The sequence below is a fragment of the Echeneis naucrates genome, chromosome 9 (genome assembly GCF_900963305.1).
Source record: "Echeneis naucrates chromosome 9, fEcheNa1.1, whole genome shotgun sequence".
Lineage (NCBI taxonomy): Eukaryota > Metazoa > Chordata > Actinopteri > Carangiformes > Echeneidae > Echeneis > Echeneis naucrates.
The window spans coordinates 989,766-1,010,806 of NC_042519.1; the positions used below are offsets into that span (position 1 = coordinate 989,766).

Genomic DNA, 21,041 nt, shown 5'->3' on the forward strand with positions numbered 1-21,041 from the left:
TCTCCCTTCTAATTCTGCCATTGCCATAGTCCTCCAGCAATGCCATGGTGTAGCATCACGCACAGGGCTCACCGCTGTCTTTATAGGTTTACAACAATCAGACTGATAATCACTTCGTGCTAACCCCCACCACGAAAAATATTAGACTGAAGTGTGTGAACATTACCCTTTTCTTTATGCCTGGTTTGTGATGGAAATCATCAATCATCAAGAGCTGACGAACTGAGAACAGGAAATGGTATAGTATAACGATTGTTAATGGCTTTATTTTCTACATTTAGGATTTCATTGGCATTTGATTGTGTGTTCACAGTATCACAGGAAAATATTATGTTATTTACACGTTAGGCAGATGCCGCGCAGTCCTCTCCTCCTCCTGAGCTCCGGGAGTGGACAATACATTGTAAAAAAAAATTGCTGATTTTTCCTGTTTTCCAATAAAACAATGAAATATCAATAGATTCACAGATACTTTCAGTAATTTTTGTCATTTCTAGCTCACACACAGCTCACAATTTCTGTGTGCTTCTGTCTGTTGCCACAGTTGCCATAAAGATCCGGAGATCCAGTCCTGACTACTGCGTCTCCTTTCCAACTCGGGACACAGCAAAGACATAAAGTGAAGGCAGGTTACATGTATTTGATATAGGAAAGAGGATGACTCCGAGTGAATATTTGTTCAGTTTACTAAAATTATTGTTAAATACCCTACATTTACCGGTGGCATCTTTAAATATACCTATTAATGTATTTTGATGTACAGTGTTTAATCTCTCATTGACCAATTCTCTAAAATAACCACTGTAATACTGTAAATGTGCAGAAATTCCTATTTGATTAAAGGCGCATATTTTGTTTATACAGTGTGTCATTGGGTTTTTTGTTTTGTTTTGTTTTGTTTTTTTACTTGGGAAAACCACAATTATGCAGCAAATCAGTGAAGATGAACAAGAAATGACTAAAATGACTAAATACCCTTAATTAACAGGAATTATCATGAAATTGAGCTATTTTTGATATATTTGTGATGTATTTAGCTTGTTTTGCCAATGGTTGCTTTTTTAGTGTACAAATTCTCTAAAATGACAGAAATACTGTACATGTGCAGACATTTATCTTTAATTTTATGAACCTAGTTTGTTTTTTTGTATTATAACGTTCTTATTGTACTTGGGAAAAATATTATTTTAACATGAAGTCACTGTAGATAGACTTGGCTCTTTCTTAAAATTTATGATGTATACCGTGAAACTAGAGATTAATCGGAAAGGTATCTGATTTTAATGTTTTTTTGACATAATATCTAAACTGCAAAATTTTTCAATGTGAATTTACAATAAATAATTTGATAAGTTTTGCACGACTTTCACAGTAAGGATTACAGCAATATACTGTGAAATTTACTCACAACAACTTACTGTAATTTCACAACTGTGATATTACAATGCATTGTTGTAAAAGCACAGTGGATGCTGTAACTTCATAGCTTCAATGACAAAGCAATTACTGTGATATTACAGCACATTACAGGGGGATTACAACCTTTTGCTGTACATCATTACAACAAGGCCCTGTACTTTTACAGAATGTGCTGTGAAAGTAATGTACAAACTGACACTAATTTACTGTGAAAGTAATGCGTTCCCTTTTACTGTGAATTTACAATCATTGTACAATTAAAATCAACTCCCCACTCCCCCATCAACACACAACTCTGATTTTAAGTCAATGTTAGCCCAATGGCATATTTATTTCCAAATGAAGTTTATTCAACATGCATGACAAGTTATACTAGAATTCAACTACCTACTCGTAAAATTTCGAAAAACATCTTAAAATGCAGATAAATTGTGCAGAAACATGCAATACAACTACCCAGCTGTGTCACAATAACAGTAAGAGGCTAGGAATGAGGCCTATGTGGCAAGGTAAAAGAGTAAGGGAGAGAACAATAGAGGGATGCCGTGAAGGGGTCAGGCGCTGCTCTCAGTCTCAAACATTTTATAATCCACAGGCAACAGCGTTGTACAAACATTTTGTAGTCCAAAGTTATCATCAAAAAAAGTACAAAAAGAACTACTCAAAACTGAGCCTGACAACTGCTGCAGCAAAAAACCTATGATGCCCACTCAAAGTCAATTAGTTTCCTCAAAAGAGTGCTCACATGAGGATTCATTGTTGTCCACTTCTTGGTCTTTGAACCTCTGACAGGACTGATGCCCAAGAAGAACCTGTTAATAAGCAAAGATAGTTTCAGTTTTAAACAGACTTATGTATTGCAGGCAGCATTTATCAAGGTGTTCAGCTGTGCCTTTTCCCATATTATAATCCAAACTTGTTGGATCTTCCTCTCACCATAAAATTATTTTTAGCCATTCATAGCCAGGGTGCTTCAGGTTAGGTTTGCCTTAGGCAAAGTAGTCTGGGCATTGTTAGTTGATTTTGATATGAGGGGCTGTATCAACATGCGCAGCCACTTCATTTCAATTTCAATTTATTTAGGATAGCCCACTTGAGATGCAGCATCTCGTTCAAATGCGTCTTCACGCAGTTGGCCAGTTGGTAAATTAAACCCTGTTGGAAGTATGACAAACACGTCCTTTTCAACAGGGTCTGAGAGCATTTTTTTTTTTTTTTGCTTTCAAAGAAAATCTGCACTCTACTTCATTCAATGCATTTGCATTTCACAAGACATTTCAAAATCATATAGCCCGCTCTAAAACAAAATAAACAACTGTGATTGGACTGGTAGGTATTTGTTGGACCACAGTCAGTGTAACGTGCAGATACCCATACTGCAGAGCAAAATTTAATGATTTAGCAAAACCGTATGGTCTCACCAGGCAAGCCTAAGGTACTGTCTTTGTCAGAATTTTAGACTTCAGGACAATCGTTGAGTTGGAAGCCTATAGTACATGTGAATTACAAGATTAAATTTGATCTTTATAAAATACCTTTGAATGAACTCCAGCGTTGACGATTCAGTGGTAGGATACTCAAGGTTGAAGACATAATAGCTGCTGAAGAAAGCTGCTACTCTGTGTAAAAACAAAAGGTGTGGGCCCATTACGACATGTCCCTCGATTGATATAAGCCACCCACAGGGCTTCATCATGTTACCTGAAATGAACAGATACCACATCATGTGTTAAGAGCACTTCAGATCCATTTCTGATGTAAAGTGCCATATAAATGTGATTATTATTATAATTATTTATTGTGGTCACGTAGATTCCAAGAATTAAAACAAAATACTGAGTCAGAGATGGCAATACAAGATCCAAGTAACATTACCTTGAATAATCAAGCAGGGGGTGCTGGGGAGTTTTGCAGTATTAACCCACAACAGTGGCACATGGCTGTAACATAATAACATGCAATAGCATAGCTCTAACGTTAAAGGATAAATATCATTCATTGGTCAGACGTAAATCAGTTATCAAGGTAATGAATGGCATCTAATGTAATCACTCATTTTTCATTTTAAATATTTCAATTGAAAAAATCTTACTTCAACTTCAAAATCAAACTCTCCTTCGGCTCTTTGAAGTGTGACATTAGGAGCAGCAGGATGCAGGCAGCCTTGTCAGAGTCTGGATCATAGCAGGCCAGAACATCGCGGATGCAGATTATGATTGTGGGCATGTTGTAAAAAACATGCAATCTGTACATATTTGCTGTCTATCGCTTGGTAGCTACCGTTCGCCAATTACTCCTACATATGGCCTTGTCGTATCTCGAGTAACTAGGTAGCTAAGGTAACGGTCTGGATAGCTGAAAAAGGCAGCTATCACGATTAGCAAATACTGTAGGAGAACATTTGACAATTTCGGGCACTTGCTAAGAAAATATGAACTGTGCCATGTGATAAACATTTATTTGAAAGTAAATATTAATATCATTTAAAATAACATGGGTGTATTGCAAACAGACGTTATGCAGGTAACTCACCTTCTCCATTCACCCCAGAAGAGGAAAAGGAAATGGCGCCTTCAGGTTCAGTGCTGAGTTCAGATAGGTCATGTGATGTGCCAGGATATATTTGAAAATACAATATTTCACTGTAATAATACTGTTGAATGCTGTGAAATCCATGCATCTTTTTTACTGTGTTGCTGTGATATTACAGACATTGTTATGATACAATAGGGGTTTTTTAATTGAAGGATTTTAAAGGATCTTAAAGGATTTAAATGCTGTGAAATCCAAGGATACTGTAGTTTTTATAGGTATTCATTTGGATATTACAGGGGAACTTACTTACAAGTTACTGTAAAATAATTCTGCTAATTATTGTGAAATGCTTCACAGCTTTTCAACAGTCATATGTTATTTTACAGTATAATGGGAATTTATCAACTATAATATACTGTATTTTAACTGATTTTGACTGTAAAAATCAACTGTATTTTTACAGGTATTGTGTGTAGTTCTGGGATACAGTTATTTACTGTAATTGTATGGTATTTGTTTGGAAACTTTGCTGCCAGTTAGGGCTGGGCAATAAAACAATAAGAATAATTATCATGAAACAACTTTTTCCTTGATAGAAATAAAAGACAAGGCCTATAGAAATCATTCCATCCATGTTTTGCCAGACAACACCAACAGTCAATGATAATGAGAATATTTCCGTGCTGAGCCAATCACACAGCTGGAACAGAGTTACAGCCACATCTGTGTGTGTGTGTGGCCACAGCAAGAATACAGCCTGGCAGGTGTTCCTCAATCATCATACTGATCTTCTTGGCCTTAGGAAAGGCCCTATAACAGAAGACATATTGAGGTCAACTGAGGCTTTCGTCTGCAAGATCTATGGTGTGCCTGTGGTTGACACTTGTAAGAGTCTAAGACACAAAGCAAGAGTCAAGTTGTTCTGTATTGGTCATTCACAAGAGACACTATCACCAACCTCTGATGCAGTAAAACCCTATATCATGTGTGCTCATCAAGCCACTGTCTGGAATCAAGCTCACATCACACCCTGATCTCCCTCCAGTGACCAAAATGGATGAATCTGGATGACCAGTTTGTGCCGCAACTACTATCTTTGCCACCCATTCCAAAAGCTTGCAAGGAGATCATCTCCGGTGGCTGTTTCAAGGGGTGTCTCAGCCAATGCTGCAGTTGTAGAAAAGTGGCATGCAATCATGCAGCTGCAGAAAACTTGGTAACTCCTGCCAGAACACTTGGAGAGGATGAGGATGATTGGAAATAAATATAGCCTATGTGTGCATATCTAGCCTACTTCTCCACACCATGGACTTCATAGGCATTAAATAGTAGATTACTAAATAAATAGGTAAAATATCCATGAGTAAATAAATAGTTAAAATTCAGATAAATAAGTAAATAAACAGTTAAAATATTGCAATCAACCTTGTATTTCAAATTTATTTCCAGTAAATTCTTCAGAATACCGTCAACCTGTTTCGTGTTCTTATTTTGTTCATGAATTATTCATTATCTGAGGCAACAATTTTTACCATGTACATTGATTTGAAGCATTTTTTTGTGATCTCGATCTTAAATCAGAGCATGGCATTGAATTCCCCATATGTGCAAACTTTATGGACATACACAAGATTTGAATTAAGGGCCCTTGAAGACCCCTAAAAACCTTTTAATGGCAAAAATATACATGATTTACCTTTAGGGCTAATCTTTTTTGAAAATTGACCATCGACTATAAATGTTCTATGTAAATTACCATGGCAACGTATCCTGATAGAAAGTTAACCACCTTTGTGTGACTGAAAACACAGGATTAACCCTGAAGTTACATCATTAAACTGAAATCCAGTTTCATGATACAGGCCAGTGGTGAGATCCAAGAGTCTTTACTGTGTTTTAACAACAAGGCAATTGTACACAAACAGACACAAAAAAAAATGATTTATTGAACTGAAAAGTAGCATTAAATTACACTAAACAATCATAAGTAAATACCAACAATATTACACTGAAAATATCACCAACCATGAAACCATGGATACACTAGATCAGTCCAACTGCAAAAAGCAGCTCAACAGCTGAATAGAAGTCTTCAGCCTGAACAGAGCGAAGGCCGTGCACAAAACAGATATCTATCGTTAGTTTTTAGAAATGCTGGTTCAACAAGACATTGATGCTTCAGCTTCTGGAGTTTTACCTTCCTATGAGTGAGAACGCTTTGATGGTCATCTGGTTCATGTTTTCCCATCAGACTAAAGTTCAATCACTGAGCCCTGTTAATCCACTAATTACAAAAACAGCAACATGCAAAGATGTCTGCCTTAACCCCAGAGCAACTTGAATACAAGGTGCAGGTGAGGAGGGCACCGCCTCAAGGGGGGGAACTGTTGTGGCATCCTGACAGACAGTTAGACACCTCACAGCCTCTTTACCCTCTGCTGAACATGAACATCAGTGGCAGGAGGAGACGACCATGCCCCATGTCTGTTTTATTTTGGAGATGGAGGGGAAAGGAGGTTAACAGACGTGATTAACATCACTTCAAGTGTAGGCACTCATGGCTCTTCAGCAATGCACAGCGACAACAGTCAGGTGGAAAATAAGAGTCTCTTGCACCAAAGAAAGTTTCCTCCCAGAGCAGAAGACCTGGTTCTATGGTTAGAAAATGACTGATGGATGAACAATGGTAGGGTTACTGAATGATTCACCTACACATGAACATGTTAAAAACAGGAACACAGCAAAATGTGGGACGTCTTTGGTGCTCAGGGAGCAAGATGACAACAGAGACAGAGACAGCAGATGATGGATTACAGAGAGCTGTCAGAATCCTCTGTGATCTAACTAAGGTAGTGATAAAGGAGTCTTGAATCATAACAGGAAACCACAGAAAACAACATATATTTGAAGCTAGGTGTGGCTGCACATTAACCCTTCAGCTCAGACACTGATCTGCCCCCTCAGCTCCCAGTTCATCTCCAGCAAGTGTTGGCCATCTTGAACCGGTCAGTGGGGGCTGGACTATCTGTGGACACAGACTGATAGAAGAAGAGATACACCAACCAAAGCCCTCCACGTGTTAATCAGTCTATCCTGACTATTATTAATTATGTGCATTAGTACTAAATCAAAATGTAAATATTCTTCTGTACCTTGTGAAATTTTATGAAAAAACAAAAATCAAAACAGAAAACATCACAGCATAGATGCAGTTTGGCCTGAAGATATTCTGGAAAGATATTTTCCATCAGAACTGCACAGTAGTCATGGTCTCCTTGTTTGCATATACACAACCATAATGAGTCTGCTGCAGACGGAATGATGGAGTGCTCAGTGACAGCTTGAGGAGCATGTTTGGAGGAAGGGAGGAAAGCAGAGCTGAAGGCCTGTCTGGAGACTTGGAAAGGGCCCCGGGGTTTGACTGTGGCCTTCATGGCCGCTGCCCTCAGGGGACTGGGCTGGTGAGAGTCGTGGCTGATCTCATCATGTCTTGTAAGGCGGGAGTGCTGGTGGGGGACGGGGGAAACCTAGATCCACAGAGATTATTGTAAATCTGCTGCAGCTGAATGGGACCAGGCCAGTCAGCACAGATCCACCCTCCTGTGCTGTAATTGGACATTATCCAGGAAGGCAGAAGATACAGAAAGGATTCTCAGAGTCCCAGTGGTGAGAAGTCCACAACGCACCGTCCTCTGAGGGGCCACAGCTTTTACTTACTGCATGATGAAGCCAGGCTGAGGAGCCATGCGAGGAGGGGGCCTCTGAGGCAAAGCAGGGGGGTACTGAGACAGGAGATGAGTGGGGTAGCCAGAGGGGACATTGGGGAAGGGCTGGCTTGTTCTGGGAGGAATCGGCGGGTATGGCGATTGTGAGTAGAAGGCCAGAGGCTGAGAGGCTGTAGTTGGAGCCGGATTGAGGTTCAGGACTGGAGCGGGCTGGACTGGAGGAGGAGGGGGTTTCCTCCTGGGCTGGGGAACAGGGGATGAATCATTGCTGACATTGCCATGGAGGGAGGCTGTCACAGACATGTCCTGAGAGCATGAGGTGGGAACAGATGATGGGGGGAGCCGTTGCCCCCTCAGAACCATCTCATGAAGCTTCTCGATCTTCACCCGTCTCAGGTGGGCCAGTTTCCTCCTGCTCTGGTAGGAATCAATGAACGAATCCAAGGACATGTTGCCGTCCAGGAAGGAGTCGGCCATGTTCTGTTGGAAAGGGCACAATCAGTCATGGAAATGGACAAAAATCAGAATGAGCTCTTCCCTTCATTGTTATTGTTATTCTTCTTATTTGTGTTGTTCTCTGTATAAAGGAGTCCCTGAGGGACACATGAAGCCTTTACCTCAGTCTCCTCCTCAATCTTGGCTCCCTCGGCCTGCAGCAAAGCCAGAAGTGTGTCCAGGGAGCTGCTTCCTGACTGGTGGTCTGCCCAGTTAAAAAGAAAAAGGGTATCAATGATTTTACTGTCTTTTAGTATCAAAAAGAATTCTGGGAAAGTTTGATACTGTCCTCCCACCTTAATATGATTAAACAGTGTCAGATGGACACGGCTCCATGGACAGATGCTGTACGGATGTGATGCACAATTTTCTCAAAGCTCAGCTCAAATTTGAAACAATGCATTACATCAAAACTACGTCTGTGCTCTGCTTTGATACGCTCACTGACCAGAGCCATGCAACCACTACTAACCCTCTTGACCTCAGTCACACCATCAATGTCAAACTCTGTTGTGCCACACAAACATGCACACGCGAACACACACACACACACACACACACACACAAAGATGAGAATACAGTCCAACCAGTCAGCACAGATCCAGACCAGCTGTTCACTAACTGATGTGGGTCGCACTTGTTGTTTTGAGCTTCAGCACAAAACAACAACAGAAACATCACTATTGTTGAGATTGTCTCGCATGTGTTCTGAAAAGAACAATACAGAGGCCTACATGTCCCTCCAGAAGCCTGGGACAGAGTTGTCTGCTTGTTTGAAAATGGCGCCACAACCCCCACGATCGGACTCAGGCACCCTCAGCAGGGGCCAGGGGTCCCTGGTGACGTCACCAGGGACCAGGGACCAGTGAAAAAGAACCACGGCAACCGTCCACCTTCGCTTTTTCCCCAGACTCTGGTTGCAGTAGAGAGCTGTCACAGCTTTCTTCTCTACCCTAACCCGGATCCCCAAAGGGAGCAACACCAAACATTTGGATCCTACCACCACAAAACCTGGGTCACAGTCTTCAACTCGCGAGATTGGCGCAGACTGCTGTGGTTGTTGTTTTGCTTTCTTTTTTCCCCCCTCAAACCCAGCGCGGATTTCTGCGCGATCAGCTGATTCTACGTGCTGCGAAGCCAACTTTGTTATCCGAAGCTAATCCGAAGGTTTCTAAAGCAGCAACAACAAAGAACATCGTCTTCCGTGATCTTCCCCGCTGCCGCCAAGGAACTCATCAAGTTGCTGTTGTCTGAGGAGCAACGCGGACCGCCTGACCGAGCTGAAGAACGCGTTGCGGACACTCAGAGAGGATCTCTCTCTCTCTCTCCCTTTTACTCCCTTACTCCAGAGGAGTGGAGCAACAAAAGTAAGAGGCTTATGTCTGGGCAGAGACAATTAGAATAGCATGCACCGTGTTGGCCGTCACCGTGATCAGTGATTGGGCAATATCACTAGTTAAAGGATTAATACCCGAGCCGTGAACTCCATTCGCCAGCTCTGCTATTGTGTAGTGATCTTTTAATAATCAAATGTGGTAATGTCGTCTACGATATCGCTATTGCTAATCCATTCTTATTACATGTGTGCTACCTGTTTTAGATTAGTAGCTGATGTGTGGCATTGGATAATCAAACTATAACAGCCATTTATCCAGAGTGATGTTATTTTGACTAATTATTGCTGTGAATAAATTATGTTATACTTTAAACCGTTGTTGTTTGTGATTATTGTGGCTATAATTGTAACTTTTGCTGGATTCATAACAGTCAGTGCTCGATTTCACTCCTCCTCACCTTCTGGGACTGTATATTGAGTTTGCTAATTTGGACATTGGTCCCTGGTAACAGGGTGGTGCCCTGAAATTCATTACTTATAGTAAACGGTCTTAGATATCAATGATCATATTTCATAATCATTGATAATAATCGCCAATCTCTAAATTGCTCCTACTAGTGCACAACACTATGATGGACATGATTCTGAATCTGAGAGCAAGAGCATATAACAATGAGAAATGCTGTCTCTGTCCATCTCATCACAGCCATCATCAGTGTAAGAAAACAGCATATCAGAATAAACACTCTTGATCGGTAACCTACATTCTTTTGCTGACAACAACCAGGAGCACAAACTGCTGTGTCATTTGCAGTGTTGAAGGTGCCAGCCTCCATCGGCAGGCGGTTGCAGAGGGTTCACCTCCAACCGCTGCTGTCAGAGCCTCAGGGTGTCCATACTGCACACCGTCAGAACATGGCAAAGTCAAACTTTAATCAGCTCCGTCTGAAAGCCAGGCAAGCTATTTTGAGATGGTTGCTGGGAAACAGCTATGTCAACAAGTGTCATCACTCTTCTGCATATACAAGGACGTAAAGATGGGTACTAGTGAGGGACACTACAGTCACAAGCACCCTTTATATCCTAAGTGGGGGGGCTCAGTCAGACCTGGACAAATCACATCATGCACAAGGCTGCTATATTCTGCATGGGAACTATGGAAGCCAGTATGGAAGCCTGTACTCAGCTGTGGGTACAGGTTTCCACAGCTGTGCTAACACAGAGTTAGACAAATAATGTTATAGAACATTAAAAAAAATGCAGGCTTCCTCAAAGTGGCATGAAGCTTTTACTCTCAAAGGTAACAATCAACTGAAATCTCAGCTCCAGTATAACATTCAGTTAAACGTCAGCTGAGATCATGATTCCATTCAGTCTGGTCCTGCTGCAACATCTTCTCTGAGAAATTTTCTTGTTGTTGCTACATGCTGTCAATTTAACAATTTCAAAATAGAATAGTGCTGTTGTAGTAGCAGCAGCAAAAACAACCATCACTCAAACATTAGGACTGAGAAATATTCCCTACGAGCTGATTTTCATGGAATAATGGAAAGATTGAATAGATTTAACCCTGTTAATTTCATCCCTTTTTTCACATAATATCAAGCAGCAGATTGACAGACAAAGGTACAGGCTGTTTTACTGGATCAGTGCTTAGAAGGCACAGCATGGTTACTGTTGAAGTATGAAATAATCTAAATAATAATTTAAATCCTGCTTAAATATAAATATAAAATACAGATATAGCTTTTCATTGAATTCAGATCTGGTCTCTAAAATTTCTTATGGTGAAATAGTTTTGTGTGTGAGTGTTTCAGATTTTTGGGTCACATCACAGACACAGATGAGCGGATGAATGCTGACTCTCAGTCTGTACCTAGAGAAGACTTGTGGAGTTGATAGGCCTCAAAGGTCTCCTGCAGGCAGGCATAGCTCTTTGTGAGCTGATCCTTCTTGTGCTCCAGTCTGGGCTGCAGGGCCAGGTTCTGTTCTGCCAGTGTCCGGTTGCTCATTAGAGTCTTCTCCTTGTTCTGCTGAACCTCCTGCATCTACAGCCCACAAAGCATAACAACATCAGCCGCATTTTCACACCATCACGTTAAATTGTTACATCGTTTACAAGAACAGAAGCATCAAAAACTTACCATTTATTATATTTAACATTAATGATGAATTGTCCATCTTAAAATGTCAGTCTTTGCACCCACAATTCTCCCCACATATACAAAGGCCAGTCAGAACTCACAGAGAAAACAAAACTCTGTTGTCCATCAACTGTATAGTTCAATTTGATGAGACAGATTTCTAATTCTTCAGCAAATTAATTTCAACAAGAAAAGTTGAATCGACCAATGACAATGATGATGTGTCCTGATCAGAGGACAAACTGACCAACTCAGCTGCTCCTGAGTTAACTTAACAGACCAAAATATCACAGTGGGAAGAAAACTGTACTTCATTTGAGATAAATCAAGCAGCATGTAATTTAGGTGAGGTGGACCCGAACCCTGCTGCTGTGCAGACAGACAACAGGGACAGTGAACACCACACTGACAGGTGTCATAGAGCTTCAGATGAGGAAGGTCAGTAAGATAAGAAGTCATTAGCAAGGCTCTGCTTCAGGTGATTATAAATAAGCAATCACCAGAATCTCAGATACTGTTGATAAATAACTACGGACGTGTCAACAGAGTGAGACAAATGGCTGCACAGCCTTTTCACTGTTACATAAAATAAAAACCCAGCTAAAGCAGATAGTTAAAGATCTAAGTAGACATGTTGCACAAAGTTGAAAGACTCAGTGATATTTAAAAGCTTAGTAGCAGTGTTAGATGACTGATTATCTTTGTGAATATTAAAATCACCAATAATAAGCACCTTATCCAGTTTGATAATGGAAGTTGAAAGTTCAGTGTAGTCAGATAAAAACCCACTAGCTGGGCGAGGAGGCTGGTAAATTAAAATACAATAAAATGGGTTTCGTTCATTTATCTTAGTCACTTGAAGCTCAAACGAATGGAAAACACCCGAGTTCACCAGCCTAGTTTTTAGGCGGTCACGGAAAACCACAGCGAGCCCCCCGCAATGTCCAGTGAGGCAAGGTGTGGCAATGAACGAGTATCCCAGGGGACAAGTCAAAATCTTCCTGGATCAGCAAGTCATACAGGACAAAGGATTTGTTTGCAATGGAGCATGCATTGAATTAGGCCATCTTGGACTGTGAATGGAGCATGACGTCACTGACAGCTGACATACAGCTGATCCGTGGAGCGATGACACACCGTGGGCAGAGGTTGCGGCAAACCTGGGAATACCGGGGTAGAGGCTGAGGGTCATTTTCCTCCTCGGGTGCTTGCAAAGAGATGGGACGCAGGTAACTCATGAATTCCTCCTATCAAGATATTTCATATCAGTTGATATTGATAGTCATATATCACAATACAACTCAAATAACTATTACAATAGAGAGGTACTCTAAGTTTTCTCCACAACCTGGCCGCCGAAGGGAGCAACACCATCTCAAACATTTGACTTTCACCACCTTAAAGCCTAGGTCACAGAAAAGCTCACACACTCGCGGGACGAGCAGACTGATGTCGTTTTTTTTGACCCGACGTAGACTGCTGTGCTATCAGCTGATCTTAGGTCCGGTAACAAAAACCGTGCCCACTTTGTTAATGAAGTAACAAAGTGCAGCGTCTTCAACCCATGATCTTCCCCATTGCCATCGAGGAAGTCATCACATCGTCCCACCAGAAGAGTGAGGTATGGACCAGTGATCCCCTTAGCTCTAAGCAGTGATGATTTTATAAATTTTTTTACAGATAAAATTCTCACGATCAGAGAAAGAATTTATCAGCTCTTGCCTACGTTAGATAAAAATCTCCGACGAAATACAGCAACGCCTCTTTTACATCTGAAATCATTCTCACCTCTGAATCTCTCAGAGCTAGCTTCTATAGTTTCATCATCCAGATGGTCAACATGTCTATTAGACCCAGTACCAACTAGCCTCTTTAAATAGATCTTTTATTTAATTGAGCCATTCATTCTAGATTTGATTAATCTGACTTTATTTCTGGGTTATGTACCTCGGGCACTTAAGATCGCAGTCATCAAACCCCAGCTTAAAAAGCCTAATCTTGATCCAGATGTTTTGGCAAACTATAGACACATATCGAACCTTCCATTTATTTCTAAAATCATTGAGAAAGCTGTAGCAAAACAACTACATCTGGATGGGAACAGTCTGTTTGAACAGTTTCAATCAGGATTTAGAGCCCATCATAGCACAGAAACAGCGCTGGTTAAAGTCTCCAATGACATTGGCTTCAGAAAATGGATGAGCCTCCATACTTCTCCTTCTAGATCTCAGTGCTGCATTCAACACCATAGATCATAATATTTTACTACAGAGACTGGAACATGGAGTTAAAGGAACTGCACTAAGGTGGTTCAAATCCTACTTATCAGATAGACATCAGTTTGTTCATGTTAATAACAGCTCCTCCTCATGTACTGTAGTCAGTCATGGAGTCCCGCAGGGTTCGGTACTTGGACCAATTCTCTTTACGCTTTATCTGCTTCCTCTAGGCAACATTATCAGGAAACACAGCATCAACTTCCACTGCTATGCAGACAATACTCAGCTGTACCTATCAATGAAGCCAAATGAAGTCACTCAGATAGTCAGACTGCAGGCATGTCTTGAAGACATAAAAGTCTGGATAACTGAAAATGTTTTTACTTCTCAACTCTGACAAAACAGAAGTTATTGTACTTGGCCCTCAGAAAAATACTATCTAATCATCTCATCTGTCTGGACGGCATCACTTTGGCTTCCAGCTCCACTGTAAGAAACCTTAGAGTAATTTTTGACCAGGACATGTCCTTTGTCCCTCACATAAAACAAGTTAGTAGAGCAGCTTTCTTCCACCTGAGAAACATTAGGAAAATCAGAAACATCCTTTCTCAGGATGATGCAGAAAAACTAGTCCATGCATTTGTAACTTCTAGGCTGGACTACTGTAACTCATTACTATCTGGATGTCCGAACAAATCTCTAAAAGGCCTTCAGTTGATTCAGAATGCTGCTGCATGAATATTAACAGGAACTAGGAAAAGAGATCATATCTCTCCTGTGTTAGCTGCTCTTCATTGGCTGCAAGTAAAATATAGAGTAGAATTCAAAATCCTCCTTTTAACATATAAAGCTCTTAATGGCCAAGCTCCATCATATCTCAGAGAGCTCATAGTTCCTTACTGTCCTAGTAGGCCACTCCGCTCTCCAGATGGAGGTTTACTTGTGGTTCCTAGAGTCTCCAAGAGTAAATCTGGAGGCAGATTGTTCAGTTATCAGGCTCCTCTTCTATGGAATCAACGTCCAGTATCGGTCCGGGGGGCGGACTCTTTAGTAATTTTCAAGACCAGACTTAAAACTTTCCTGTATGACAGAGCTTATAGTTAAAAAGTCTACTACTCTACTCTTTAGCTATGCTACTGTAGGCCAAGACTGCTGGGGGAAGAACTGAGCTTCTCTCTCTCTCTCGCTGTCTCTCCCTGTCACCCTCTCTCCCACTCTCCCTCTTTCTCTCCCAGTTCCTCTCCTCTCTCTCCCTGTCCTCATCCTGCAGGTGGTGACTCATCGCCATCCCATGTTCCTGCAACACCTGCTGGTCCCATATTTCATGAATTCTGTACTACAGCTCAACTCCATGAACTTCACGCAGCAACATGTTCCTGCTTATACTCTTCCCCCAATGCCTATCTCAATCTCTCTCTCTCTCTCTTTCCCCCTCCCCCCAATTCGCAACCCAACCGATCGAGGCAGATGCCCCCCCCCCCCCGAGCCTGGTTCTGCTCGAGGTTTCTGCGTCTTAAAGGAAGTTTTTCCTTTCCACTGTCGCCAAGTGCTTGCTCATCGGGGGATCTGTTGGGTCTCTTTAAATAATTTTATAAAGAGTTTGGTCTGGAAACCTGCTCTATATGTAAAGTGCCTTGTTGTAACTTTGTTATGATTTGGCACTATACAAATAAATCTGATTTGATTTGATTTGACTGCTCAACCCCAGCCACGGAATGTGCTGTGGACACCTGAAGCGGATCTCTTTCCCTTTCTCCTTCGAACTCCGAAGGATGGAAAAGTAAGGCGCTTATGTCTGGGCAGAGATAATTAGCATAGAGTGCAGTTGTATTTGAAAGTGCTGCAATTTGCTATTCCTTGTTGTCTGCCATCCACCGCGATCAGCTGATAAACGATTCATCATTAGTTAAAGGACCAATAACTGACCCGGTAGACTCTGGTTTGCTGGCTATTGCGTAGTGCTATTATAATCATATTATCTGTCTCTCACTCCCCAATCACACAGACATTAAAGTTGCTGTCGGGTGTGGTCGTGTGATCTTGAGTCCATTACACAGAGGTTGCCTTAGCAAAGCTCAGGGGCCGCGCCCCTTACCATTTGCTCACGCTTTTTTTTTTTACCTGTTCTGTTCATCAGGCAGCAAGTAAGATCATCATTGTCACTGTTGCTACTCTTCCCATAAGTGATATGGGTAGTGTCCTCCACCGGTGGAAGTCATCCTCCATTTCTTGGAGGATGGTGTGGTTTAGCCATGTCGGGTGGGAATGTTTGGCGAGGATCTTGATAACGTTGATACCGGAACGTTTCCTGGCCATAGTGGGGCGGCTAACCTACTGAGTTTATGGGTAGGACAGTCGATTTTCTCCAACTAATGGAGTAGTCAGAGACGGTTGAAAACTTCTCCTCACACAACAGAATCCTTAAAGAAGACACCCCAACGGACACAACCCAAGGCTCAAAAGATGAGGACATTGTTGAGAAGAAAGGTCCCAGGAATTCAGTAGTGTAGGGATGCTTTGGATATTTAAAGTCTGACAAGAAGCAGATTAGCATGCCCTGCAAATTGTGTCAAGCGTTTGACTGGGCAGAACTGAGACTTTTCTATTTTGTATCACCCATTTTATTTTTTTTAATTGACCAAAGATTTTAGTTGTCGATTTGTTTGTGTTTTCCTGTAACACTTGAAGCTTCTGACTGGTCATTTTAGTTTAATATTATGTAATATATAATAATTTTATTTATTTGAAATACAGTTCTACAAGGTCTGTAGTACATTTCATATGTTTAACTTCTGACAGAAAAAAAATAATATTTAAACCAATATTAATGTGGTATCTTCACATCTCACATAGAAGTAAAAAGGAACCTTTAAACTTGACAGAAAAAGTTATTTGATTTATATTCTGATATATCGACTATCAATAGACTGATATGAAATATCGTGATAGGATGCTAGATGCTGTTGCTACTGCCGAATGCTATTGCTACAGCTATCACCTATGATAATGTAACAAGTGTTAGCTTTTGATAATTGAATTATGATATCCTTTATCCAAGTAATGTTATTTTTAAGAATTATTGCTTTGAATTAAATCCTATTATAATTTCATTGGCCATTGTTATTGTGGTTATACAATTGTGTCTTTTGGTGGATTCATAACAGTCGGTGCTCGAGCTCCTCCTTTAGCAACCTTCTGAGACTGATTTCCAGTTTTGTAAATTTGGTTATTTGTTCCTGATGACAGGGAGGTGCTCTGAGATGTACTATTTTTAGTAGATATTTCCGATTATCAATAATCAGTCCCCTAAATGATTATAATTAATTGCCAATAACCAAATTGCCCTGACTAGTTCACAACATTTGTAAACAAAAATTACCATAACTGTCTGATACCATGCTGGGCTGGATCACTGATAGGCAGACTTCAATGAGGAAACACGGGGATATGACAGTTGACTGAACAAAACAATGAGCCCAAATAGACAAAAAAAGATGACCATATGTTATCACTAGAGCTAACATCTGTATCATACACTTCCTATGCACTCACTGTAATGAAATGAAAAACAGGTTGCAGTGAGATCACAGGAGGATTTCAGAAAAGGTACTTCCAGCTTCTGACTCATTTCACACAAATCGCCTACACAATCTTAGTATCACCAGGATTGGAGAGTATGTGGAGGAAAGGTCTGAATATAAACTGAAGTAGGAGGAAGTGGAGGAGTACCTACAATGGAGCAGGAAAATGACTTGTGTCTGTTATCTCCATCACATCCTGAGGTCACTCATTCTGCACAACAGACAGACCCTCTACTCACTATAGAAAGGCTGGAATTACCTCAGGAAACAGACCACAGACCTGTACCACTGGCATGGACCACATAGATAGATATTGATACCAATGTTACATTTACAAACCAAACCAAACCAGGTTCTTCAGGTTTTAGCTTATTGTATGTGTGGGTAAAGTGCATATGCGGCTCATTAATGACATTAACTTCACACTGACTAATTTTCAAACAACCCTAATCCAGTCAACATTTCCTTCCGATGCTTCCATTGCAAATGACCTTCCATAATAACCTCCTCTGCTACAGCTGGTTTTGCGCAGAAATTATACGTTTATAAAATAAAGAATTCACAACAAGGTCAACAGAGCTAGTACTATCTGTCCTGCTGCGTCCACCACTGGTCAACTGGACTGATCCAGTCGGGAGGCATTGGAGGGCTCGGTCATAGCCACAACAACACAACCCTTAAATTTCAAACTGAACCAGCATCAGCCGTGTTTTGATCTGCAGGCTGTTTCCACCAAGCATTGATTTATACCAGACAACAGCTGACAGGCCGACTGGTGATGAGGAGGCCACAAATCCAGTGAAAACGCCAACTGTCACGTGCTGCTATAGCAAAAAAAAACATGAAAGACGACCAGGAGCCTGTTCTGTATATAGTAGGAGCTGAACCGACCTCAGCACCAGGGATCAGACTGTCTGTGCTTTAAAGCCCCTGAACCAACAATTATGATTGGCCATGAATAATAAAATTAATTAAAATGAGCATGTGCCATCATCAGACTTTTAAACAAAGTCAACATTAGAATCAGTTTGTAAAAACCAGAGTTGAATGAATTGTTTGCAACCAGCACATTAAAATATATATCCGCCTGCTCTGTAGTGATGCTGCTGACACAAAGCACTGCCTGCAATTTGGTTATTGTCCTTGGCAACATTGTGTTTTCTGGTATTAACATGTGAAAAAATTATGTAATGTTGCAGTAAAACAAGTTCATTTTCAACCCAGGGACACTGGGCAGCAGCCTGGAGGTCTCTCCTCAGATCTCAGGGATCTAAACCGATCCTGTGTCTCCACAAACCAACACTGACGCTTCAAAACACGCACCACCTGCGAATGAACTGAGCCAGAGACACACAGGTACGACACATTCACGGCAATTCATGGAATAAAGGAAGTCAAAACAAATTTATAGCAGCCACATTTGCATTATTCAAAAGGCAGCACAGACACAAAAACACAAAATTAGATTATTGCCTTCAGCTCATCAGAGGGAGGGTTGGGTTCAAGCTCTACAGCTGTACAATGTCTCACAGCACTCTCAGGTTTCACTGAACGCATCACGGCAGCCCAGCCTTTGTTTCTCATCAGCATTAGTAAGGAATAAATTCCAGGTTCACCTTGCACTCAGGTGAGTTTTCACTCTGCTCAAACCTCGTGACAGATTTAAATTGCCATCTACTGTGTCATGGCAGAGAACAAGCCCCTCCCTCCCTGATACCTATGGTTTGGGTGTGGAGCAAAAACACCACTGACAACATAAAAGAACAGCTGACAGGATTACATTCGTCCTTCCAACAATACTGCTCTGTACTTCCTGCTTCTCAGAGGTTAAGTGGATCTGGGCCACCAAGGATGAGGTGGATGAAGAAGACAGACAGTAACCTTTTTCTATCATATTCAGGGCAGTGCATCTTCACGCTTACACAAAACAGTATTAAATTAGATGATGACATGAAAAGAGAAAGGAAGACTTCCTGTGTCCCAAAGTTGTGTTCAGTCTGCAATCTCTGAGGAGGTTGAGCTGTGAGGGAGAAGGGGAAAGAAATTTTCCCTTAAATTTTGCGTAGGGAGTGTATGGTGGGAAATTCATTCTGGGCCAGGCATGAGGGCAGATTAAGACCCAGACTAGAAAGAGCGGCATGATGGGCAGGGGAAGGGGGGCAGGGTGGTGGTGGTTCACAAGAACAAATTCATCCTAGAAAATTCCACTAATATATCTGCTCTCTGTGTTGATGTCTCACATTCGTGTCTGCAGGTTAAAAAAAAATAAAATAAAACTTATTATGCCTGTGACGCCTCATCTCCTGCATTGGAAAATTTACCAGCTGCTTATCAAGACCTGGACTCATGACACAGCAGCTTCGTGATAAAGGGGAGGATCCGGATCAGAGCCTCAGGCCTGAGCTCAGCTGAGGGAGTCAATATTAGTGTACTTACAATGAAAACAAATCATCTCCTGACATTATCAACCCTTTAAAACCAACTTGGGCGGGCTGCGGAGGATTCGGCACCGACAGGTTCAGCTCTGGATGTCTAATTCTCCGAGCCACGGACCGGACAGTGAACCAAACACGGGTTCTGCTCAGACGCTTTCTCGGCCTTATACCCTCTACTTTTAGCCGGAGTCCGACGTGACTACCGGGGCCGGGCCAACACTTCCATTATAGTCCGTGCAAATGACCGAATCTAGACGGCTCCGTGGTGGAGCCTGAACTGTCCACAGGACAGACCTGAGCCCTAGCGAGTTAAAACTTGAGACAAAGATCTCTCCCGAGGTTACTGAACGATTCGGGTCCCAGGCCGTTCGGCGTCCGTTACAGGGTGCTTGGCCTCGTCGTAAGTCGAAGTGGCTGTTTCTGTGACCTTCCTGGCAGTAACGACAAACAACAAAGAACCAAGGCAGAGGACTCGGCTCACATTCACCCGGACCCCGTACCTCGTCCAGGTCCTGGACCATTCGAGACATCTTCTCGTCGTCCTCAAGGATCTCGTTGAGCTGTGTCATCGTGTAAGCGCTGAACTTGTCGTTGAAAGTGGACATTTTGTGCGTTTATTGTGTGCCCGCGTCGGACGGTGACAGCTGACTGAGCCGCTCAGACGGGAACTGTAGGATACACAGGCCCCGTGCTGCTTTCAGGACCCGGCGGAAAACACATGACTGTGGGCAGCAACAGCTCACGGAGCGCTGGGTGATGAGGACTACTGACTAACTTGGGAGCAAAATTAAGACCTGAATTCATCTTTTATGACATTTTAACTGTATATACATTGAAGCGCCAAACATTTCATCTTCTTTCAACCTAAACTTAATTTTTTATAATGGTTAAGAGGCGTTCAGGTGCATGCGGATGTGCTTGTTCCTCCAACAGTTGGGTAAGCAGTTTATTAAGCTGCTGATCATTAGTAAAATAAAGAATAACCAAAATTACAAAAATAGAATCAGCGGGATCTGAGCCTGTTTATGGCAGGTATAGATCCAACTGATCACCTTTACACTGGAATTGCTGCTCGATTTTATCTATAGCTTCTCAAATAAATTATCATAGCATTAGATCAATGAAATGTAAAAACTATATATATGTCCAGTG

At 41.6% G+C, this 21,041-nt stretch overlaps 1 protein-coding gene across 1 annotated transcript; it reads right to left on the reverse strand.

Annotated features, from left to right (window-relative positions):
* Positions 1 to 5,878: 5,878 nt before the first annotated feature.
* Positions 5,879 to 20,575, reverse strand: vps37ba (VPS37B subunit of ESCRT-I a). The gene is made up of 4 exons (XM_029511679.1): positions 20,390 to 20,575; positions 11,387 to 11,558; positions 8,297 to 8,379; positions 5,879 to 8,159 (listed from the first exon to the last, which is right to left on the reverse strand). Exons 1-4 carry the CDS (start codon positions 20,492 to 20,494, stop codon positions 7,668 to 7,670), a joined length of 852 nt encoding a protein of 283 aa, XP_029367539.1. The 5' UTR covers positions 20,495 to 20,575; the 3' UTR covers positions 5,879 to 7,667.
* Between the last annotated feature and the right edge of the window lie 466 nt (positions 20,576 to 21,041).